The 26108-nt window shown below is 29.7% G+C and overlaps 1 protein-coding gene across 4 annotated transcripts; it reads left to right on the forward strand.

The window, feature by feature from the left end:
- The first annotated feature begins 553 nt into the window (after positions 1–553).
- LOC129988132 (zinc finger protein 782-like) lies at positions 554–25682 on the forward strand. 4 transcript variants are annotated; one of them, XM_056096275.1, is made up of 3 exons: positions 554–687; positions 16979–17427; positions 23984–25682. In XM_056096275.1, exon 3 carries the CDS (start codon positions 24104–24106, stop codon positions 24938–24940), a length of 837 nt encoding a protein of 278 aa, XP_055952250.1. In that variant the 5' UTR covers positions 554–687; positions 16979–17427; positions 23984–24103; the 3' UTR covers positions 24941–25682. The 4 variants fall into 4 exon arrangements, with proteins under 4 accessions (XP_055952250.1, XP_055952249.1, XP_055952251.1 ...); XM_056096274.1 differs by having other exon boundaries at positions 16979–17102; positions 23533–25682; XM_056096276.1 differs by lacking the exon at positions 16979–17427 and having other exon boundaries at positions 23533–25682.
- Positions 25683–26108: the final 426 nt, after the last annotated feature.

Genomic DNA, 26108 nt, shown 5'->3' on the forward strand with positions numbered 1-26108 from the left:
AAATAAAATATTTAATAATACATTTTAATAATCAAAATAAAATAGAAAATAATCATTAAACTTTTATAATAACATAAATGTTTTTAATATAGAACTTTTCAGAGATAAGTATTTGCGAATCAATCAGATAGCAGTGGAAAAAATTGACAATACTAATTGATCTGTAAGCGAAATTGAAAGCTTTAAAAACTCATAAAAATTATTTTTCGGAATTTCAAAGATTCTTTTTTTAAATTTGCATAAATTCGAGGGCATGAACTTTCAAGTATAAAATTAATTTAAATGCACTTCAAGTCAAAGAATAAAACAAAATCAATATAAACCCCTTTTCATTCTAAGAAAAAAAACTATCTCTCGATGCATAGCAGTCCTTAAGCAGTTGCCTACTTTGTATATTCAATAATCCAGCCTTTTGTTCATTCTGTGGTTTGTGAACAATATTTGGTTTCACATTCGTTTGTATACGAAAGTATTCAAATAATAATAAGAAGAAGAACCGATTCAGTTCCTTTTCTGAGGTGATTCGTTCGTTTCGTACCAGTCGAGATGAAGTTTCACCCGCCTTTGTGGAATCGGGTATCTGTCAGTTAGTTTACTTTGATTGTTGTACTTAAGAGTGGTGAAATTTTTTTCCTTCTATACATTGGCTGTTATCGAAAGTAAATTTATTGTGAATAGGAATATTAAGTAAGCATTCATTCATTATTTACTCCTATCCTATTTACGCTTGCTGTTTTATTCTTTACTAGTCACTGTCTCGTATGTGTTTCTATATGCGGATAAGAAGCAAAACACAAATGCTTTTACATCGTACTGTTGTTACCTTCAACCTTATATTAAGTTTCAAGACATTCATGTGTAATTAATAACTCATTTAAAAATTTTTATTTTAAGCAATGAACAATATCAAGAAAGCTTAAAACTGTTTGATGACAGATAATAGGCCTAAGGTATAATATTTGGTGTGATGATTTTTTTTTTATATCCAATCTTTATTCTGTTTTTATTTTAAAAGATAGTGATATTTTGTTGATGCTCTGTCGGAAGTTTTCTATATCCTAGTTTTCTATATCCCAATGCCATGTGGCAAGCGGGTAGATGTGATTAATATAATGGGTAAACAAGTACATGGAGTCTAAATATTAGTATTTAAAGAAGTAGTTTTCAGTATTATGCTCCAAATAGCTTCATTGTTGTTACAAAATGCGGCATTAATATGACTAAACCAAACTAAATATCAGTATTTTGCACAAAGAGTTAACTTAAAATTGATGTATGGCCAAAACTTGATTTTATTTATTTTTTTCAACTCACAAATTTGATATTAGATTTCACATAGATAAAACTAAAGTTTATGAGAATATCAGGAGCATATCAATGTTTTGTGCATTGTGTGTATTTATTTAAAATTCTTTACTTCCATTTTCATAATTTAATTATCTCATTGATTAGGAGTATATATCATGATGGGATTAAGCTATTTCTTAGGTTTTCATTTTGATAAATATCATTACCAAATTCCTTAAATTAATTTTATTAGATATTAGTTGATATACTCAACATTGCTCAAGATTAAAGTTCTTATATTTTAATGTGAAAAATAGTTTTGTTAAAAATATTATAACATGCAATATTCTTTTATTGTCTTAAATCTTTATTGTCTACTTTTGATTAAAATTAAAATATTATTTGAACTAATCAATTTCCAATTGATAATTAATTTTCTCCATAAGTAATTAGATTGTGTGTGTTTTTTAATATTAAGTTTTATTCCAAAATTCTGAAGTATAAGAAAGGTTGTCTTTCTTCGAGTGATGGATTTAGATTTACTTTTTAGCTTGGCGGAATAATTTCTTTACATCCAATGAAAGTACTGTATAAAGATGAAGGAAATTAAAAGATAAAATTTAAAGAATAGTGACAGATTTGTATAGAGTGTAAAAAAATTATTTATTTTCTTATTAGTTGAAGATTTAATAAAATTTTCTCCTTCAGAAAGTTGACAGTATTTTTTCTTATGTCATGTATAATAAGTATACTTAGCTGAATTTTTTCCAATTGCTTAGGAAGAGATGCACATATATATATAACCACAAAGCCTTTATTTATAAAGATAGATGTTAAAAGTATTATATTTTATGTCAACTATTCTTACTTTCTGTACATATTTGTATTTTTAAGGGATTTACACTAAATTAAAATTTTCATATAATAAGTAATGCATAAGTATATGCAAATTTGTATCTTACCAAAATTAGATTAGAAATTAGTTAACAAGGGAGCTTTGGTGTTTATATATCCATAATGGTAAAAAAATATTTTCATCTAGTCTTATTTTTCAATGAATGCCTTTTTTTTTAAAAAAAATTTACATTGTTCGAAGAGTGATGGTATAATGGTGAAATGTTAGCTTTAAGTCTTGCAGGTTGTCCATGGAATTTTGTATTCCTTGAATTTTAAGCTGATAAAATTTTATATATAGATGATTATAAAATCATAAGTGCAAGCAGGATTTCAGTGCTTTTTGGATCAGATTTTATCGCTCTACAGATTAATTTTTTTATCTAATATTTCTACAAAATTGCATCAAGTATTTTTTTTTTTGTATAAATTTATTCATTTTATTGTTCAAGAATCATACTTATTGGATATTATGAAAGATAAAAGTTATTAGTAGCGATTTCTTGCCAATAAGTTATATCTTTTAAGTTTTCGTTTATTGAAACTGTTTCCATACATGGAATGGATTATTTATTTTTCATGTTGTCATTCTTTTTGGGTGAACAAATGATAGATGTTTTTAAATAATTTTATTTATATTCTTTTTAGTTGCCACATGTATATGGTATCACAATGATTCAATTCAGGTGGAGATTTTAATATTTATTTAAAAAATAATTTTATATTAAGTATTATATATTTAAAAGATTGTTTATGTATGCACATTTTATAGGGCATTCCTTTAAATGCTTATATAAATAATAATTAGATTTAATTGTACATTGTTTACACTTTATATCTAACAAATTTGTTCTGCAAAATACACCAACTTTTTTCTATATTACTTCAGGGGTATGCTTGCATAAATATAGCACAAGGTTTTAGTGACTGTTGTGTCAGTAGTTAATTATTGTTAATGAAAGACAAAGTGTCTTTCTCGTCTGATGTGTAAATAGATACTATTTCTTTTTCTTAGTGCTGTGCAGTATAGTGTAAAAATTTCAGGTAAGTAAAAAAAAAAATAAAAACCTGTTTGATATACTTGGAAGTATGAGCTGAACAAGATCATTGTTTAGCAACATGAGCTATTTGTGATAAAATTTATGTTTTATACCTTGTATAAAAGAAGATAAAAATCAACTAGAAAATTCTTTTGTAAGATTTTCATGATTTTATGCTGCTCTTCAGACAGTAAAAAGTCTGAAAAGCCCCCTCCCTTCTTTTTTTGTATTTAGTCTGTTTCTCTGTCTTCATATAAGCAGTTACATTCAAAAAGAATTATTCATGATGAAATTCGATATATGGTGACATACTAAGTAACATCCATGTTTATGACAGAGATTGATATTTTGAATCCAGTCCATTAATGTCATGATAGTATGCCTGCTTTAGATAAATGAATGCAATAACTCCACAATTCACTGAGATAGTTAAATAAAATTTATCATTTTGTGTTTTATCAAAATTCTCTGCGAGAATAGGGTTATGGATTAACATTATGTAACAAAAATGACATGTTACTCTCGCGCAAGGATATATATTAAGTAAAAGAAGCTAGTTATAACAATATTATTATATGCAAAATCAGTCTCAAATCAAAATTTTGTTTATTTTATTTCTAATTCTGAGTTATAAATGTACAATATTGCAGAAAAGGAACAAAAAACTGTATCTATAGTTTATGGCATTTCAATTCCCATAATGAATATCCCGTTATCAGAATTTTTTTTGCCAGAGTTTGACAAAAGTTTTTAGTTCAGTAGAAATAACTATAGAGGATTATTATTGCTTTTCTCTAAATATAGTTTTATTGTGATTATATATATATAATATATTTAAATCTTCTGGTTCTTTTTGGAGAGATATTGTATCTGATATGGCATTAACACTCTCGCTGGTTGTATTGATATAAACATTTTTAATAATTTATTTTATTTATCTTTTTTATACTTTATATTTTTGTCTGACTTTTCTTAATATTCAGAATTCATTTAAATTTTTGCTATTTCATTGTTTTTCTCTGCTACTGCAAGAATATAAGCTTAATCTTTTGATGAAAATATTGTAGAAAACTCTGTGTATATACCTATTCTGATTCATCATATTGCATGATTCAACAAGTATGCTTTAACTTACTTGTTATGCTTCTCTTACTGAATTAGTTTCCCCAATGAAGAATAGGATATAGCCCTGATCAGAAGATATAAAAGATATATCTCTATTGTCAGATGAATTATAAGGAGATATATCTATCCATCACCAAATGAATTATTTTTCATTAACATTTCTCAATAAACTGCACACACACATGGAAACTTTTTTTTTTTTTGTAAGTACTTGATATAAGGAATATGTCAAGCTGTTTGAAAGAAAAATGCATAAAAATAGGAATGTTTATACATACCAACAGAAGAATTATGTCTTTTTTCTTGTTCGTTAGCACAATATGCCATGTTTTCTTTTTCATTCTGTAGTGGGAAAAAAATGAATATGCATTTTTAACTTTTCCCATTAGAATTGTTGGCCCCCAAAATCTGATGCAGGTCAGTAGTTGCTGTGATAGATCTATATATTACAAAATTCATTAGTCTAGGAGTTTGTTTTCATTTTCCTTGTATATTGAAAGAAAAGCTGGCATATGATCAAACCTATAATGGATCGGATCCAAAATTTTATGAATAATTTCATCTGGATTTTATATTATTATGAAATCTTGAAATCATCATTATTATGAAATCAACTTTATCTATCTGAATTCCTTTCAGTTATGAGTTTTCATGTCCATGTCATTGATGAACAGGTTAGGACCATACATAATGTACTCTCTTACATCTCACTGTATTTTAAGACTGTTTTAATTTATTTTAATCATTTTTACATAGCTGACCCCATTTCGCTATTCTTCAAGTTGGTTATTTGAACCACTCATTTCCTTTAAATCCCTCAATAAAATGATTGTGCAGAGAAACGAATGTAATGTGGACTAATCAACACATAGAAGCATGCATACACGCATATATATAGAAATGGTAAAATTAATTTTAACATCCGCTGGCACTGCGGTTTAATTGTTTTATAGATTCAAATATGGTTTTCATTCAGTATTAGAAGATCAGATATTGATTTGAAGTTTGGAAGCTCATTTGTGATACATTTTTCTGGCAAGAGTTGATTTTAGTAAAAGTATTTTTATTTATTAATTTTTTTTTGTTTTTTGTTTTTATTTCCAAAATGCAGATATATTCATTATTGCTTTTAATATTTAAATTCAGAAATGAATTTTGCATCTGAAATAACTGAAACTTGGATTTGATGAGGAAATTCAAACATTATTGCCGAAGACAGCGACAGTTCCCAAAAACCTTTAGGACATTAAAATCTAAACACTTAAAAATCATATCCTTGAATAATTTATACAAACTCGAGCATTTCAAGCTATTTTTATGAGCTATTTTCTCTTATCTATTCTTGGCAGTATAAAATCAGCTTTGGTAAAATCTTAAATTTTTTTACTCTCACTTGAAACAGGACTATTTTAATATATTACTAGCCGCCTTTGGCGACCAGCCGATTCGCCAATCTTAATGTTCGTTAAAATTTTAATAATTAAATATTTTATGCAATTCCAACTTTAATAGATTCTTCAGCAAAATATTTTAAAACTTCAAATTTTGATAGTCATATAATTCACTCATAATATTATAAAGGCCTTCAGTCATAACGTGATATGTATCTCTCTAATTTTCTGTTAACCCTCGTAGAATTTATGCTTTAAATTAAAGTGAAAATGATTCATCTGCAATTAATATAATATTATTTTTTACTGAAACAAAGCATTTTTTTTAATAATATGATTACTGATAATAGAGTCACTGAGCGTTTAAACTTTATGGGCACTAAAGAATATCTTTCTTAATTTATGTAATATCTCAAGAATTTGTCAACAAAATTTTCTCAGATTCATCATGAACAGATCGATTAATGAACAACGTTTCATTTTAAATGCACCAAACACTAAGAAAATAAAATGAATCGTTTAAAATGATCGGTCTAAAACAGGTTTAAAAAAACTACTTAAAAAACGATGTACTTAAAACTCTAAGCATATACAAAAAATATATAACTAACATAAATACAATTTAATTACAAAAGCATGCAGCTAACCTAAAAATAATTTAAATCATTGAAAACAGGTTAAAAAAAACTACTTAAAAAACGATGCACTTGAAACTATAAGCATATACAAAAAATATATAACTAACATAAATTACTTACAAAAGCTTGCAACTAACCTAAAAATAATTTAAATCATCCGTTGAAAGTGGTTGTCATGACAACAATCAGAACAATGCGCATGCGTGAATTTTCTTCGCCAGTTAGGTAACGCAAATGCGTGAATTTTTCTACGCCAGTTGGGGTAACGCTATGCAGATTATACATTTTTAATTTCCTTTATTCTGTGTTATTTTAATTCAAAAGTACTTCAGAATGAATCTGAAACATGGATTAATTAACAATGTTTAATTTTAAATGCATAAAACATTAAGAAAATAAACAGAATCGTTTAAAATAATCCGCCAAAAAATATTAACCTTAGCCTCATTACTGTTGGGAGAAAAAAGAAACTGAAGCCTTACTCATTTGGCGGTGGGAAAAATGGAAGATTTTTTTTGGCGGAAAAGTTGGCGGTGGGGAAAATGGAAGATTTTTTTGGCGGGAAATTTAGTTTTTAATTAATAATTAAAATTCTAATTAAAATTTCAAAAAAAGGGACCCCAGGTGCACATTCCCGACCTCTAAGGTATACATGTACCAAATTTGATAGCTGTACGTCAAATGACCTGGCCTGTAGAGCGCCAACACACACACACACACACACACACACACATTGAGCTTTATTATAAGTATATAGATTACCCTTTCACCACCACAAATATGGAATTATATGTTTGTTTTTTATTGTAGCTTTCGATTATTTAGACCTGTTCTTCATATGTCTCATCAATTAAGGAATTTCTTTTATGAAATGAAGCAATTTATCTGGAAATTAAACTATGCAGACGCTGATATATCTGAGTATAATTCAGTGAAGTTTAAAAATTCGTTGGTTGATAGGGAAAAAAAAAATATTTTAAAAATATGCAACCCTGAACTTTTTCGGAAAATATAGGTATTAATTCATCATAGGAATTCAAAAATTTGCTTTATATTGCACTCTCTGCCCAATGCATAGATAATTATATGTTAGATTTTGCTTGCCCTTTCGTAGCAATAAATTGTGATATGGTTATTCTCTCTGTAATTTTTCCGACAATGAATGTCATCTATTATAAGATTATTAATTTCTCAATAAAAAAAGTAAAATTTTGAGTTATAGCATGCATTGAAATATGCAATAATAAAGTAAAAAAGGCAGATAATATTTTTCTTTCTAGTACTGTTTGTGAATGAATTTCTTCCTTCTTATAGATACTATCAATGTTATTACCTTATTGGCCAAAATATGCTTTATATAATTTTTCGGCGTATGCATTTGGTTGTACCACACAGCAGCCACATTGTTGAAGCGGTTTCTAAAATAGTGTAATGCATAATCTTAATTCCGTATAGTCTCGAATGAAAGACTCAAAAGAAGAAAACGTATTGATATCCTCAAGTGACGTGTTGAAGTTGATATCCTCAAGTGATCAACAGAGAATTGTTTTCACCGTCTTAAGTAGTAATAAAGATGGGTCGACCTTATCTGTTGATCTAAAGAACGGGCCATTGAACTCAGAAACACCAAATTTGGCAGAGATGTTCTTTGGATAGTTGGAATATCAAAGCCTTTTCCTCCCCTTTGAAATTGTTATTAATTATTGTCAAATTTCTACGTTTTCGTCAATTTTTTCGCCAATAATTTCTTATTAGTTTATCGCATAAAATTGGGTGTATTTCCTTTTTAAAAATTAAACAAAGGCCGTGGTGTCCTGGTAGTAAGGTCTTCGGGACCTAAGGTTCCTGATTCGACACCGAATTCTACCGAAGAACCGTTGTACAGGCGGGTCTGGTGGGCGGTAAATCGAAATGTCCTCCCACTAGTGCGATGTACTTGTTTGGAAAGAAGCATCTTCTACACATCTTCATCAGCATCTTCTGACACATACCTGAGAGGAAAAAGACAAAGTATGCCTGCGAGATGTGTAGAAAAGTTTTTCTCAAGCATAAAATTTAAGAATTTAAACATATCGGTACACATTAAAAATAATAATAATAATAATAAACCGTTACAACTGCGAGACGTGTCGTAAAACATTTTTTGAACGAGAAATTTTAGGGAAATATTCATTGACGCTTACAAAAGAGAAACTTTATGTGTGTGAGGTATACAGTAAAGTACAGGTATACAGTAATACAATGAGGAGATCTAAGGAAACATTTACAAACACTTACGAAAGAGAAACCTTAAAGTTGCAATATATGCAAAAAAGCGTTTTCTATCCATTGAAATTTAAATATTTGAGTTTCTACCATATTTGAGTTTATGAATGGTTTTTTTATTATTTGAGAAACTGTGAACTTACTCAAAGTAGATTAGAGAGTATTTTTAAATCAGTAAACTGCTAAAAATTTGTATGTCATCGAGTTGAACGCAGAAAAAAAAATCATTGGAGAAATTCCATGAAATCATTCTGTTGTGTACTGCTCGCAAATTAATATGGAAAAAACAGGTACTTTCTAGTCATGCTAAAAGAGGAAAACAAAAAAGACTGAGTGCCGGTTCAAAAGAATGATCATGGATGCTGGGCTTAGTATCTATAAAGAATAACACATCAAATCCGAACACGTCAGATTTAATGTCCGAAAATAAATCGATTTCGAACTTTTTAATTCAAGAACAATAATTTAAAACTGAATTTTTATGGGCATTAAAACGTGTTGTGTCACATTCGCCCTTTAATTCATTCAATGATATGTCGGAAATATTTTCGGATATCTTCACTGATAGTGAGATATCTGAAAAATTTTCGTAAGGCTGTACAGAAATGCACTTCATTTGTTACAGATTCGGTGCATTAGCTCCATGAAATTGATGGCTGAAAAATCTGCAAAGGTTAAAACCCAAATACTTGAATGAGCAAAAATGAATTAATAATAATAATTTAAAAAAAAACTCTTGCTTTGTAATTTTTTTAAAAAAAGTAATCATCAAATGATTTATATCATGGTAACAAAAATGTTTTGTGTTTTATTTCACCCGAATCCTTAATTTTGTGTGATTTACACTTAAAGTACATGAAAGGTAATATATTCCCCCTCAATATTTAAATTTCCTCTAACTAAATTCTAGGTAATAAATAAATATAAATTGGGTATTTTCAGCATGTAGATAAACATTTTTTTAATATGCTATTATTTAGAATAATATTAAACTGTTACATTCTTTCCTTGACTTTTTCCTCTCCTTAAAACCATAATCCATTATAAATAACATATGAGTGATATTTGCGCATTTTATCTTATCTTGAATATACGTACAGGGATTTTTTTTTTTTTTTCTAGATTTGAGTGGCAACCCTGATTAAGACATTTCTTCAAATGTATCAATCATCACTCGGTTTTGCATTTTTATGTATATGATATATGTAACTTAGTAAAACAACAACAGTGCCTTCATTGGTTTGAAAGACATTTTCCCAATTCAAATTATTTTTTCGGCTAATTGCTCATGCTAGTATAATTTTTCTTTAACAATGCATCTTGCTCTGCAATTGATAAAATATGTCCAGGCATAAGAAAGTACAAATTATTAAAAGACTTGCATTCCGCAAAGGCAATCACCGATATCATTATATGCTTTTCAAGTATGAATTGTCAGTAACTTGTGTTAAAAATGTTGGGTTGCATAATGAATTCAGTAAATTTTGCATCAGTAAGAAATGTTTCTTGGCAAATCACAAGTATGTATTTTGGCAAATGTCAAGGAGTTAATGGATTTCCTAGTCAAATATCACCTTTACTCGGTTTCGATAATATTCATGTCAGAAAAAATGAGATGGATGAGAATTTTTTTACATTTTTTGAAGGTCATAAATTTAAACAAATGTTGAAAGTTTTGTAAATATATATATATATGCCCTGTCAACAAGCATTTCTTGAAAGAAGATTCAGCATTAATCAAAATATTGAAGTGGGAAATTTGAGTTGAAAATAACATGTTTCACAGCATGTAGTCTATGACCACATAAAGCAGTTATGCAAAATCCACTTGGTAAACATTGTTAACGAATTGAGAATGTCGGCAATATCATCATCCCGTTCAAAATTATCGACTACTTTTGGGGAAACAGTTGCGAAAGAAACGAAATAGTTGTTTAGTGACATAAAAAAAAGGGGATTCTGATTTCTGGATCTTTTTACGGAAAAAGAAATTTCTCTTAGAAAAGGGAATTGCTGAAATTGAATATAAAGCTAATGCAGTTACTTGTTCTACAAGACAGAAACTTTTCACTTTTAATAAACTTAATTAGTTGGGAAAAGTTATTAGTGGAAAAATTGAAAGTGATTGAAAAGATCTTTGAAGAGAGACAATCTTTTGTTTACATCTTTAATAAAATTAGTAATACTTTATATGTTCTTACTTACATTCTAATTCTTTTTTTTATATTTAAATATTAACGAAGTAGAAGTGTTCACTTTTTTTCTCCCTTATACTGCTAACTGCACTGTGATTAAAGAATTTAAGATAGGCAAAGAAATTGTTTTTAATAAGATTTTTCCAACGAAACCTGCATTAAAAAATATTTTGAATATCTTAGTTTCGATGTTAGGGATTCCTGGTAGTATTTTGTCTTAATGTTTGTATAAAATTGAACACTTACTTAGTAAATATTCAACATGATTTATTTCATTTGGTTCTAATTCTAATAGTTCTGTAATAAATGAAATTATTAGGCTAAGGTTGGTGTTTATTTTTTCTTTAAAGGTCCTTAAAATTTACTTATGTAATGCTTATTTTTTAAGATAAAATTAATCTACGCACCCAGTTTCCGCAAACTGTTGGTAAAATGAACAGACATCAAAGAGCCGGACAATCTGAGGGTGAGCCTGGCCTGTGCATCCATCGCATCGGGAAGCGTTTCTCTGGAGACCACGAGCCATGGGGACAGCGCAATTGGTCGGATTTAGAATAACCACAAATGAGGGCAAAATGAGCCTGACGCAAGGCGGTCATGGGAATTGGGTCTTAAAACTGATGCACTCATGGCAATTGCAGTAATTCAAGATACCATCTCGTGTAAAGATGACTTATGTATGAAAAGTATATTTTCAGAGAAGCTCGGGGTAAATGTACTATGCTGCAAAAAGTAACGATAGAAATCTGTGCGCCGAGGACAATCAATTCCATTGAGTGCTTGCATTCTAATTGGACATTTCTTGATATGAAATCAACTACTTTCGGGCGGTTAAACGAGGAAAACTCTGAACGTGCATTGTACTATTAGTGAAACCTTCATGATAGAGCTTAATGCCTCCTCTTTACATGTAACCAATCTAAAGTAAGAAATATTTTGAAAACGAAACGAAATAGTTTCGGAATCGCAACTGAAATTTATTTATTCTTCAAACTAAAATCAATAAAGGAACAGGAAAAACTTCATATTATTTAGAGTAGCGCAAATGCAGCTACTTCTAAAACACAGATGAATTGAGACAAAAGTATTAAAATCAAGTTAATAGGAAAATAAAATTAAACCAAATAAAAAAAAGAATCCGGCCTGAAGACTTTTTCAAGGGTCAGCCTCAGGCAGGAATTCAAAAAAAAAAAAAAAAAAAAAAAAAAAAAAAAGAGGGATTTTTTCTGTGAAGCAATGCAGACAAGACAGTCTAATAATGATTCTTCGTGACCCGAAAATCCCCTGAAATTACGCCCAAGAGATATACCATTTTAATACAAATACAAAATTTGATGAAAATACAAAACAACAAATAAGAAGAAAATATCCACTAATAAGTAAAAATACAATAACAAAAATACCATAAAATAACATTCAAACCAATAATCAAAAAATAGCCGGCGTCCTGGCATAGGGATAGCGCATCTTCCCCATGATCTGGGCACCCCGGGTTCGAGTCCCGGTTTGGGCATGGTTGTTCTATCTGTGAGAGGTGTGAATGTGCCCTCCTGTAAAAAGGGGTTGTGCAAGCGAATGAGTGATGCGTGAGTAGTCAAGTCGTACTCTTGGCCCAAGTTGGCTCTACGATAAAAACCAAGAGGCGCTCCCCCTTAGGCTTAAATCGGCTGCCTTTGAATAGCGGTCTTGTCCATGGCAAGTGCCATAAGAAACAACATGAAAAAAACAAAAAGGTAAAAACATACCATCAGCAGGCAAAGAGATTTTAAGCTATCGATTGTGATTCCCGCTTTTTAAGACCACAAAGCTAACGTATTTAAGGTAAAACAAACAAACAAAAAAAAAAACAATTGTAGGGTCCCAGCGCCATCTATTGGGTGATCTAACATGCAAGGAAAATTCTATTTTTATTTTAGGTAAAGGATTAATCCCAAGCCATACTTTGTTTAATCAAAAAGTTGACATTACAGTAATTTCTAGGAAATTCATTTTTAATTAAATTTTTAATGAGGTTATTTGATGCTTAAATATAGGAATTTTTATTATTGCAAACCTTTTTGATCCTGTTAACTTGTGACAAAATTAGATTTTTGAAAATTTTAGAGTTTAGATTGGAATGATAATTACAAAGTTTTGTTATTTTAATGTTGAATTCATCCCTTTTATCGTAGATACCAACTATTGTTTTATCATTAGCAATTTCGATTTTTAAATCCAGAAAGGTAGCTTCAAGTTGATTTTTATTTGTTTCTGTTCGAATTAAATCTTTTGGATAGCAATTAGTAACAATATTAGTATTGTCGAAGTTTATCAAAAATAGGTCATCAATATACCTCCACCCGTTTATTAAATTATATTTAATTATTTTTTTTTCTCATAGTAATGTAGGAAAATATTAGTTAAAGCACTTGAGAAAGCTATTCCCATTGGAATGCCCTTAACTTGTTTATAAAAATTTATACCATTAAAACCGTAATTTTCAGTAATATTAAAATTACACAACTCTAGCCAGTTATTTTTAGGAATAACATTTTCATTTTAATATTCGTCATATATTAAAGTATGGACCTTTATTAATTTTTCATGAGGTAGATTGGTGTATAAATTTTCGAAATCATAAGTATTAAGTTTATTAATGTTGTTATCTTTAAGAAAATCCAGTACTTCTTTGTTATTAGAAATTATAAAGTTGTCTTCGTCTTTTATTTTGCCCAGGATAATTTTTAAGTATTTAAAGAAATATTTTAGTAATTATAACTGCCAGTGCTACAAGTCACGAATCTGAATTTTAATGGATTTTTATGAAATTTAACTGTTGGGAATAAATAAGGATAGTTTAGAAAGCAAGTCTTAATTTTTTTTTTTTTTTTTCTTTTTGCGAAAGCTAGCATTTTTTTTTTTTTTTTTATCTAATTCCTTTTTCCCAGTGTTCTTTAACATATAAGTTGCGTTAGAGTTGTATTCATTAATTAAAAGTTCTTTGTAATAATATTTACAAATTAAACAAATTATTTGTTGATTTATCTAATACTGTAATAACAAATTTTTCTTTTAAATTTTTTATTTCGTTTTTTATTGTTTTGCTAAAATAAATCCCACGTTCTTTAGATCTGTCAATATCAGTATTCAATTTTATTTTAATTTCCTTTAAAATTCTCACTTTCCATTCCCCGAAATCTTCCGCAGGCCCATGGTATTTTCTAGATAATTTAGCAATAAAAATATCCAAATCTTTACCAATAGAAATCAAAATTTTATTATGGTTTATTTTTTCTCTTAATCTAAATTTAGTTCCCCTTTCCATTAAATCTCTTAAAGAGTTGGATTCAATAATTTTTAAATTACCTGTAATAATATGACCTTTATCTACATCTATAAAATCTTTAAAGTTTACTTTGTTACAGTAACAATCTGTTATATTTATTTTATCTAAATTTTTGCTATAGTAATTATAATTACGAATTTTTTTTCTTGAAAGTTGAAGTATAACTAAACGCTATTCAAACAGTTTTTTTTATCTGATAGAGGAAAATATATATTATTATTATGTATAATTTTGGGTAATTTTAGATATTTGAAGTAAATATCCAAGAATTTAAACACTCAGAATTCTCTGTAAACATTATTTTTATTATTAAAAAGTAAATCGTTTTTTCCAATGTTAAGCTTACATTTGATTAGATCTAGAATAATACATTTAGTGTACGAATTTTTAAACTCTAAATCCCCGAATTTATTACTTAATAACCATTTAATTTTATTATTTCTAAGACCAAAAATATATTTCCTGATTTTGTGAATGTTTTCGCTATTGTGTTCCAGATTACAGTAATTTTGAAATTCCTCAAATATAATTTGAAAATTGCCACATTTTCCTTTACATCTTTTAAATCTTTTAGAATAGTTATCTTTACTTAGAAAAATTTTAAATATGTTAAATTTGTAATAAATGCAATTGTTTAAATTTGCGTAACCTTCCCCATTTAATTTACTATTGAGACCATAAGGAAATAAAGTTTTAAGGTTACAAATATAAATGTTTTCCAGATCTAATCTTTTGCTTAATCGTTAACATTGTCTATATATACACATACATACACACACGGTGTTGCCAAATTCGACCGACAAATTCAGATGGATGACAGTAGGTATCAAGAGAATAAAGAATCACCATACAACATAGGGTCCCAAATAACGTTTAATAGGTGAAAATCGCAAAAATATAAAGATTCCGAAAACTTTTGAAACTGCAAAAAAAAATAAAAAAAATAACAAGTGATATTTTGACTATGAATTTTTTTTTTTTTTAAATAAAAAGCACATCCTTAATTTTTTTTTTTTTTTTTCCTTTAAGTAACACGCCGATTTGATGATCTAGGGGTCGTAAATTAATGAAAACTAAAAAGTAGTTTAGAACCCTTATTTGCAAAAATATTAGAACTTGAAGAAAAATAAAAGCTTGGAAATGTAAGGAATTTAAGGAACTCTTCAATTTGATATAAACTTGTAGTGCGAAAACTGGGGAGTTTTAAAGATATTCAAGACAAACTAAAATGGGCACCAGAAAACATCTCTGCAACATCAGTACCGATGTTCACATTGTCAAATTCGAAAGATAAATTCGGAGCGGGGATAGTAAGCCTTAAGGCGATGAAAAAATTAACATAAAACATAGGGTAGCAATTAACGTTTTTGAGTGAAAATCGTAAATCAGGTGGAGTTCGAACGCTGGATGCTTGATGATACACAGGAAGATGCACACTTTCCCCCTAGTTTTATTCTCAGATGGAGCCTACTTTACGAGAGATTTGCACATTGAGCCTCTTCAACACGCACAATGTGCAAATTTAGTCATTCGAAAATCCCCACATCACTATCTCGTCGAACGTACAACACAAGTTTGATATTATCATCCGGCCAGGGTCATCTGTTGGGACTGTATCTTCTGCCTCAACGCCTCAGTGGTGCAATGTACTTTGTTTTCTTGCAGCACCTTCCTTCCGATTTACTGCAGGGAACGACAACGATTGTATGCCAGAAAATTTGTTAATGCATGACAGAGCACCAGCACATTTTAGTTGCTTTCATGAAATCCGCCTCGTTGTTTGCGAATGAAGTTTAGCGACCATCAATTTTGCAATACAATTTAATGAATACTTTCTCGCTGCTTTTATTTTCCTCGAATGCATGAAAGATTTTCATACCTCGATTCGACTTCTCGATTACCTTGTTTCTAATCCTCCCATTCATAGAAATATTCTCTTTGCCAGGCTCATTGTCTTTTCGACATCTGTTTCTGTGATTTTCACTGAATACATATTTCCTGCGACACTATGTTTTCTGGTAACTTTTCATCTCCTCAACGCCTATTATCCTTGCTCTGAATTTATTTCTTGAATTTCACAACGTCCTCAGTGAACATCGGTACTGGTATAGCAGCGATGTTCTCTGGCGCCCACTTTAGTTTTTCTTGAATATCTTTAAAACTCCCAATTTTTCACACTGCACGCTTATATCAAATTGAAGAGAATAAAATTCCTTACATTTTCAAGCTTTTATTTTTCTTAAATTTTTAATATTTTTGCAAATACGAGTTATAATTTATTTTTCCGTTTTCACTAATTTACGACCCCTAGATCATCAAATCGGCATGTTACCTACATGAAAAAAATCCTTTAAGAATGTGCTTTTACTTTTAAAATAATCACAGTTGAAATATCATTTGTTATTTTTTTTATTAATTTTTTAGTTTCTAACAGTTCTCAGACTCCCTATGTTTTCGCGATTTTCGACTCCTAAACGTCCTTTGGAAAGATGCCTGCTATCACCCCTCTGAATTTGTCGGTCGAATTCGGCACCACCCTGTGTGTGTATGTGTGTATATATATATATATATATATATATATATAATAACGCAAACTTTATATGAAAGTATTTTCGATGGGCGAAATAGTTGCTCACGTTGTTGTGATAAATTTCAAGTTTCTTTCATTATTTTTAAGAAATAAGCATCAACATTTTCTTTCATTTTTAAAAATAAAGAAAAATATTGTTTCATTTTCAACAGTTACAATACTTTTTTTTTTCTGTTTTGATTTTGGAAAGTTTCAAAAAATAAATAAAAGTGGAAAATTATTTTTCAGGTAGAATGGAAAAACAGTCAGAACGAATGTGATTCTTCTGAGAAATTCATCTAATTCAGAAACACAAATTGGAATTTTAGATTGCTTCGTGAAACGACATCATGAAAACGCAGCAGTGAGTAAGGTATGTACTTGAAAACAAATGCAGCAAGTATTTCCTGGTGAATCAGCTGGTCGCTAAAATCGTGCTGTAAAATGAAAAATATTTTAAAGAATTGACTCATTAAGGAAACTAATAATTTGACAGAAAAAGAGCACGTAAAAAAACTTATATCCTTCGAAATATCTAATGCATTAAGAATTTAAAAGAATCATCTCGTAATTCACAGGAAGTGTATATGCTTGTAATTTATGAAGTAGTATTGTCGCAGTATCAAAAATAATTGTCATAAAATAAAATTCATACAAACAGGATTTTGTCTAAACAATGCTATAATTCGCCATTTTAGGTAATTTAGAAAGACCGTATATATGAGAAAAAAAAACTGCGCAATAATCTTAATGAATACGAACTCAAACGGGAGAGAAACTTTATATTTGTGATGTATGCAATAAAGCCTTTCCTCTGCAGGTAAATCTAAAAAGACTTTTACTGATGCATACTACAGAGAAACCTTACGTTTGTGATCTATACAATAAAGTGTTTTCTCAGAAGAAACATCTAATCTGCCATTTACGTATTCATACAGGAGAGAAACCTTATATTTGTGATGTATGCAATTATGCCTCTTCTGAGAAAGGAAATCTAATGAAACATTTACGGACACATACAAAGGAGAAGACTTATGTTTGTGATATATGCAATAATGCGTTTTCTCAGCTTTGGTGTCTAAAGAGACACTTGCGAACTCATACAGGAGATAAACGTTATATTTGTGATGTATGCAATAAAGCGTTTCCTCTGCAGGGAAATCTAAAAAGACATTTACTGATGCATACTAAAGAGAAACCTTACGTTTGTGATGTATGCAATAAAGTGTTTTCTCAGAAGAAACATCTAATCTGCCATTTACGTATTCATACAGGAGAGAAACCTTATATTTGTGATATATGTAACAAAACTTTTTCTCATTACAGTAATTTAAATGTTCATTTACGGACTCATACGGGAGAAAAGCCTTATAAGTGTGATATATGTAACAAAACTTTTTCTCAGTACAGTAATTTAAATGTTCATTTACGGACTCATACGGGAGAAAAGCCTTATAAGTGTGATATATGTAATAAAGCTTTTTCTCAGTACAGTAATTTAAATGTTCATTTACGGACTCATACGGGAGAAAAGCCTTATAAGTGTGATATATGTGATAAAGCTTTTTCTCATTACAGTAATTTAAGTGTTCACTTACGGACTCATACGGGAGAAAAGCCTTATAAATGAGATATATGTAATAAAACTTTTTCTCATTACAGTCATTTAATTGTTCATTTACGGACTCATACGGGAGAGAAGCCTTATGTTTGCGATATATGCAATAATGCATTTACTCGTCAGACAATTCTAAACAGACATTTACTGACGCATAGAAACGGGAAATTATATAGCTGTAATGTATGTAGTGAAACTTTTTCTCTAAAGGGAGATTTAATAAAGCATGTACGGACGCACCGATACTTAAGAAAAGCCTTAGGTGTGTGATATATGCAGTGAATCGTTTTCTCACTGGGTAAGTTTAAAGAAACATCTACTATTGCATATGAAAGACAAACTTCACAGCTGTGAGATGTACTTAAAAACGCTTGCTTCTCCAGAGAATTTATGGAAACATTTGCGGACGCATACTAAAGAGAAACCTTATATATATATGCAGAAAAAAAAAATTTTTTTTTTGAACAATGAAGTTTAAGGATGCATTGACGGATGCATGCTAAAGAAGAACCTTATGAATCTGATATATGTACTAGTAAAACGTTTTCTCGAAAGGGTCGTTTAAATGTTCATTTACGGCCTCATACTAAAGAGAAACTTTATACCTTCGAGATGTGCAGTAAAACTGTTTCGCAACAGATTGTTTTAAAAGAACATTTACTGACGCTTATAAAAAAGAAACCTTACATTTGTCATATATTCAAGAATGCGTTTTTCGCTTGGGGAAGCGTAAGAAGACATTTGACAATGACGAGTAGCCATTTGAGTGCAAGGTGTCCACTAGAGCGTTTTCCATACAGGGAAATTTAAAGTGACCTCTACGAACACTTACAAAGTAGAAACCTTACGGCTGCGAGATGTCCATTGGAAGTTTTTCTCAACAAGTACATTTAAAATAAGAATTTTTCTTATCTTCAAATATAGAAACCGTGTTCGTATTAGAAACTCCAATGTAACGTTTTTTAATTCAGCGGAATACAATATTATATATACTGATGTATACTAAAAGAAAACAGTATGCTTCCTTGATATGTGGTAATGTGTATTCTACGAAAAGAACTGAAAGAAGTATTTTTTTTAGGAATGGTATGGAGAAAAATTTCGCAGATAGCCGAGATTTCGTCTTTGTTGCGAATCGCAACACATTAGGATATATTTGTAGCATTCGAAGGAAAGTGTTTTCTCATGAAACGAATTTATAGAGACATTTATTGCTGTTTGTGGAAGAGAAACCGTTCTTTTGTAATATTGTATTGTATTTAATATGTTCACCTGATTGACATCACGAGTTGACCTTCTTAGAAATACACCTTGAAATATTATATAAAGTAAGTGCTGAAATTGAGAGAAGTGTAATACCATGATCTCTTTATTTGCTAGAAGTTGGCTGTCGATATTCTCTATCGTAGAATCAATGTATCGCTTCAATAAATTATTTTGTAACCTAAAATGCGTTTGTTTTTTCTCCTGATTTATAGAAAACTTTTTTTTTAAATTTTATGTATTGTGCCTTTGGAAAATCTGGTTTCAATTAAGGCTCTGTGAATAAAAAATTTTTGTTTAAGATGTACACTAAAATTTTTTCACATTTAGCAAACTGACTGTTTCATAAACGAGACTTAAAGCTATATACTGAAGAAGAAGAAATCCGCCCCCTGTCCTTTTTTTTTTTTTTTTTTTTTTTCTGTTAGAATTTTCTGGTTTAAAGAAAAATTTCTCGACATATACAACAACAATACTTTATGAATGTGATTTTTATTTAAAATTTTTCTCTCTGTAGAAATATAATTCCCTCTCTTATTAGCAAGTGCTATAGAGAAACCACACGAAAGTGATTTTTACAACAAAGGATTTCCTCTGAAATATAAATTAGTCTACTATTCTCTAGCTGATATGTGAATAAATTCGAAATTGCATTATAAGTAGTTACAGAAAAAAATCAGAAAAGCTTCATTTTATTTGTTTCTTTAAAATTGAATCTTAAGATTGAAGACTTATTTTAGTTATAGAATATTTTTTGTTTTCATTTCTACTATTTAAATATCTAATTGAAATTAAAAGCTTTTTAAATCGTACGATTCTTGTTTGCTTAATTTTTTTGTATAATTCGAATTCACACGCCAAAATTTTGTATCTTGCAATACGAATTATTTAATGAAAATTGTAATCATAATTTTTAACAGTTTCAGGACGCAATATTTTTTTTAATGAACTCTTGGAATTTGTAATGACCATTTAATTGTTTTAATGAGAATAATATATTATGTTGCTTTAACTCTTACATATTATGTGTATTTAATTGGAAAAAAATATTTTATCATAAGTTCTGGATTTAAAAATTTAATTGTGTCACAAAAATATGCTGTATCTTTGATGCAAGAAAGAAAACTACTCGATATCACGATGCATTCAACTTAAGGAAAAGTATTAAATTCCTTCCGATTGTCTGTTAATATTATTCCCTTATTTGAGTATCCATGCTACTATAACTGTAAAAGTCCTCCGTGTCGAAAGTTAATTTTTCGCTTATTTGCGTTATTGATCTTGTTTTTTTCGAAATATTACCAAATTTTTCGTTCAAGGAGTCATTATTTTTCTTTTCTGTGATTGGATTGTGTCAAATTCGATTCGGTTGTATCTGTTCGTGCAAATTTCAGGCCGTTAAATGATGAGGCACTTCTCCATGAATTGAAACTTTTTCGAAATTATGATTGATAAAACTATTCGTTCCATAGGTCATATGTTAAGCAAGACCTGCAATAAAAGGAAATGGGCATGAGATTATTGTTAATATTTACACTAACATATTATTTCAAACACGTGTGAAAATAGAGCGGGGAAATTTACTTTCTGTAATAGATGCAGCGCGTCCATTATTAGATGACCTTATTTTAAATTTGCTTGCAGACGAAATTATTGTTTGGCCATTTATGAAAATTTTCTTTTGAGTATATTGAAGAATGGGCATTTATTTTAAGAAAATAATAAAAGTTCTCTGCAACAATTATTTTTTTAAATATGTTTAATTACAAATTCAGGAATGAAATTGTCTTGTTATTTAAAAATTTCGTTCCTATCAACCGATTTATCGAACTTTTCGAAAATCAGTTGAAATGTCATTTATTATTTTTTTATTAATTTTTTACAGACTCCATATATTATTGCGATTTTCACTTACTAAACGTCGTTGGGATCTTATGTTGTATGGTGATTCGTAATCATCTTCATTCCTACTATCACCCCTCTGAATTTGTCGGTCGAATTATTCAACACCCTGTATATATATATACACAGTTGCTCCCAAAATTGAATATACATTATACTCTTTCTTCTTTAATTTTATTCTTTTTGATCTTAACATTCCTATTTATGGCTAATATTTATAAGAACGATAAAATATAAATTAACAAAAGTATTAGGCTAACGAACAAAGCGGAGGAATCAATAATATTTTTATTACAGTAATTTTTATGTCAAAATCACAAATTTGAAAGTCACAAAATTGAGTATATACCTTATAAAATACGAAACTTGACTACAACTACTCATTTTCAAATGAATAAGTAAAATAGTTTAGTTACTATAATTGACAATTATTGATTTCCAAGTGAAAACAAACGTTTTGGTTATCATAATGAGCTCCAGAAATGAAACAAATGTTGAAATTTGGAAACTTGTTATTCGATTGTCTGAAGATGGTAAATTTCTGCGAGAAATTGCAAGGGAAATTCAAGGCAGTCACGGATGCTTTCAAAAATTTATTCAGAAGTATAAAATGTATGGACAAATTGCTAATAAACCTGGAAGAGGAAAAAAAGAAATCCTCAGTGCCACGACCAAGAGAAGAGTTATTCGAGACGTAGCAAACAATCCTATGTTGAGTGCTACAAAAATTGCTACATCTACTTCAAGAACAATTGGAAAGCGTATTTCTGCAGGAACAATTCGAAGAGTAATCCGAAAAGCAAATTACAATGGTCGCGTAGCTAGAACAAAATCATTCATTTCCAAAGTTAATCGAGAGAAAAAAAAATTTCATTTGCTAAAAGTCATATTTCAAAGCCCCCTGACTTCTGGAATCAAGTAATATTCAGTGACGAAAGTAAGTTCAATGTTTTTGGTAGTGATGGTCGATGTTATGTTTGGAGAAAGCCCATTTCTGAACTTCTTCCTAAAAACACCAATCCATCTGTCAAGCATGGAGGTGGTTCACTTCTTGTATGGGACTGTATGTTTGCAAAAAAAGTGGGAAATTTAGTTTTCATTGATGGAATCATGGGCAAAATTAAACATTTGGATATATTGAAGAACAATTTAAAACAAAGTGCCTAGAATTTGGGTTTAGGTCAAATTTTGTGTTTCAACAAGATAATGACTCGAAACATAGAGCTAAAATAATTAAGTTATGGTTGTTGTATAATTGTAAAATGCAATTGCACACCCCTCCTCAATCTCCAGATCTCAATGTGATTGAAAATTTATGGGCACAATTAGGAAAATAAGTTCAAAAACACGATATTAGGGGCAAGGAACACTTAAAACGAGTATTACAAGAAGAATGGTCGAAACTATCCGGCTAAACAACTCAAACTGTGGTTAGCTCAATGCCACACCGTTTACAAGTTGTTCTAAATGCAAAAGGACATGCAGCAAAATATTAATTTATCTTTTTCTCTTTTTGTTGACAGATTTTGCTAGATGTATACTCAATTTTGTGACTTTGGAATTTGTAACTTTGACATAAAAATTACTGTAATAATAATATTATTGATTCCTCCGTTTTGTACTTTAGCCTAATACTTTTGTTAATGTATATTTTAGCGTTCTTATAAATATTAGCCATAAATAGGAATGTTAAGATCAAAAAAAAAAAAATTAAAGAAGAAAGAGTATAGTATATATTCAATTTTGGGAGCCACTGTATATGATATTCAATAACGTCACCTTGATTACCAAGTATTTTCGACGGACAAGCTAGTTGCTCAGGTTGTTGTGATAAATTTCAAGTTTTTTTTCATTATTTTTAAGAATTGAGCGTAAACATTTTTTTCTTTCATTTTTAAAAATAAAGACAAGATATTGTTTCATTTTAAGCAGTTACAATACTTTTTTGTTTGGGTTTTATTTCTTTTTGATTTTTGAAAGCTCTATTTCTAAAACATAACAATGAAAAATTATTTTTCAGGTACACCGGAAAAGCAAGCAGAACAAATGTGATTCTTCTGTAACATTCATCTAAATCAGAAACACAAATTGAAATTTTAGATTGCTTCCTGAAATGACATGATGAAAACGCAGCAGTGAGTAAGTTATGTGCTTGAAAGCAAATGTAGCAAGTATTTCCTGGCGAATCAGCTGGTCGCCAAAATCGTGCTGTAAAATGAGAAATATTTTAAAGAATTGACTCATTAAGGAAGCTAATAATTTGACAGACAAAGAGCACATAAAAAACTTTTATCCTTCGAAATATCCAACGCATTAAGAATTTAAAGAATCATCTGGTAATTCACAGGAAGTGTAGGCTATATGCGTGTAATTTATGAAGTAGTATTGTCTCAGTATCAAAAATAATTGGCATAAAATAAAATTCATACAAACAGGATTTTGTCTAAATAGTGCTATAATTCGCATTTTAGATAATTTAGAAAGACCGACGCATCTATGACAAAGAAATTGCGCAAGAATCTTACTTCCTGAGAGTATTTTTCTGACTGGAACAGTTTAAGGCATATTTATTGACGAATACCTTAGAGGAAATGTATAACTGCGAGATGTGCAGTAAGGGTTTTCTTCGAGTCGAAATTTCAAAGGAACATTTACGGACACATATAAAGGAGAAGCCTTATGTTTGTGATATATGCAATAATGTGTTTTCTCAGCAGGGATGTCTAAATAGACATTTACTGATGCATACGGGAGAGAAACTTTATATTTGTGATGTATGCAATAAAGCGTTTCCTCTGCAGGTCAATCTAAAAAGACATTTACTGATGCATACTAAAGAGAAACCTTACGTTTGTGATGTATGCAATAAAGCTTTTTCTCAGAAGGGACATTTAATCTGCCATTTACGGATTCATACGGGAGAGAAACCTTATGGATGTGATCTTTGCAGTAAAAAGTTTTCCCTCATGAGAGGTTTAAAATTACATTTACGGACTCATACGGGAGAGAAACCTTATGTTTGTGATATATGCAATAATGCATTTTCTCATCAGGGACATCTAAAGAGACATTTAGTGACGCATACAAACGTGAAACCTTACGAGTGTGTTATATGCGGTAAAAAATTTTTTGAACAAGGAAGTTTAAGAATGCATTTACGGACGCATACTAAAGAGAAACCTCATGAGTGTAATATATGTAATAAAACTTTTGCTCGAAAAGCACATTTAAATGTTCATTTACTGACGCATACGAAAGAAAAACCTTATATTTGTGATATATGCAATAATGCGTTTGCTGATTCGGGAAACTTGAGGAAACATTTACGAATACATACGAACGAGAAGCCATATGAGTGCAAGGTGTGTACTAGAGCGTTTTCTATACAGGGAAATTTAAAGAGACATCTACGAACACATACAAATTAGAAACTTTACGGCTGCAAGATGTCCATTGGCACGTTTTCTCAGTAGGTGCATTTCAAATGAGTTTATTTTCTCTTCGGATATAGAAACCGCTTGCCTGTTAGAAACTCCAGTATAACGTGTTTTTTTTTTTTTTTTTTTTTCATTCAACAGAATACGAAATTATATATACTGATGCATACTGAAAGAAACAGTATGCTTCCGAGATATATGGTAATGTGTTTTCTACGAAGAGAACTTAAAGAAGCATTTCTTTACAAATGCTGTAGAGAAATTGTAATTGTCGAGATTGCGTCTTCGCTGCGAAATATTTTTGATAAGTATTTGCACTCCAAAAAAGAATGCCTGTGGCATTTGGAACTTGTTAAGAAAGAGACATTAGGATATATTTGTAGCATTCGAAGGAAAGTGTTTTCTCATGAAACGAATTTGTAGAGACATTTATTGCTGTTTGTGGAAGAGAAACCGTTCTTTTGTAATATTGTAATGATTTTAATATGTTCACCTGATTGACATCACGAGTTGACCTTCTTAGAAATACACCTTGAAATATTATATAAATTAAGTGCTGAAATTGAGAGAAGTGTAATACCATGATCTCTTTATTTGCGGGAAGTTGGCTGTCGATATTCTCTATCGTAGAATCAATGTATCGGGCGAAAGTTAGTGCAAGGAAAGAAATAGGTGTGACTGCTTCCTATCTCGTGGCGCTTAGATGTGAAAATGTGTTGTAATCAGCTGGATCATGCTCCATTACTGTTACGTTTATCGATAAGTCGCTTCAATAAATTATTTTGTAACCTAAAATGCGTTTGTTCTTCCTCCTGACTTATAGAAAACTTTTTTTTTTTTTTTTTTAATTTTATGTATGGTGCCTTTGGAAAATCTGGTTTCAATTAAGGCCCTGTGAATAAATTTTTTTTTTTTTATTTTTAAGATGTTCATTAAAATGTTTCAAATTCACTAAGCATACCGTTTCATAAACGACACTTGAGGCTATTTGCTAGTCGATACTAAAGGGGGGGGGACTGACTTTTTTTTTTTTTTTTTTTTTTCTGTAAGAATTTTCTGATTTAACAAAGTAACCAAACCACGTAACCTGACGTAACCAAAACAAAACCTTGTAAATGTGACTTGTATTTTAAAATATTTATGTCTGTAGAAATATAAT

This window comes from Argiope bruennichi, chromosome 10, assembly GCF_947563725.1.
Source record: "Argiope bruennichi chromosome 10, qqArgBrue1.1, whole genome shotgun sequence".
In the NCBI taxonomy this organism is placed as follows: domain Eukaryota; kingdom Metazoa; phylum Arthropoda; class Arachnida; order Araneae; family Araneidae; genus Argiope; species Argiope bruennichi.

Excerpts from the sequence above, each read along its gene's own strand:
- LOC129988132 (XM_056096275.1), top strand. The coding sequence starts at position 24,104 with ATGTATAACTGCGAGATGTGCAGTAAGGGTTTTCTTCGAGTCGAAATT.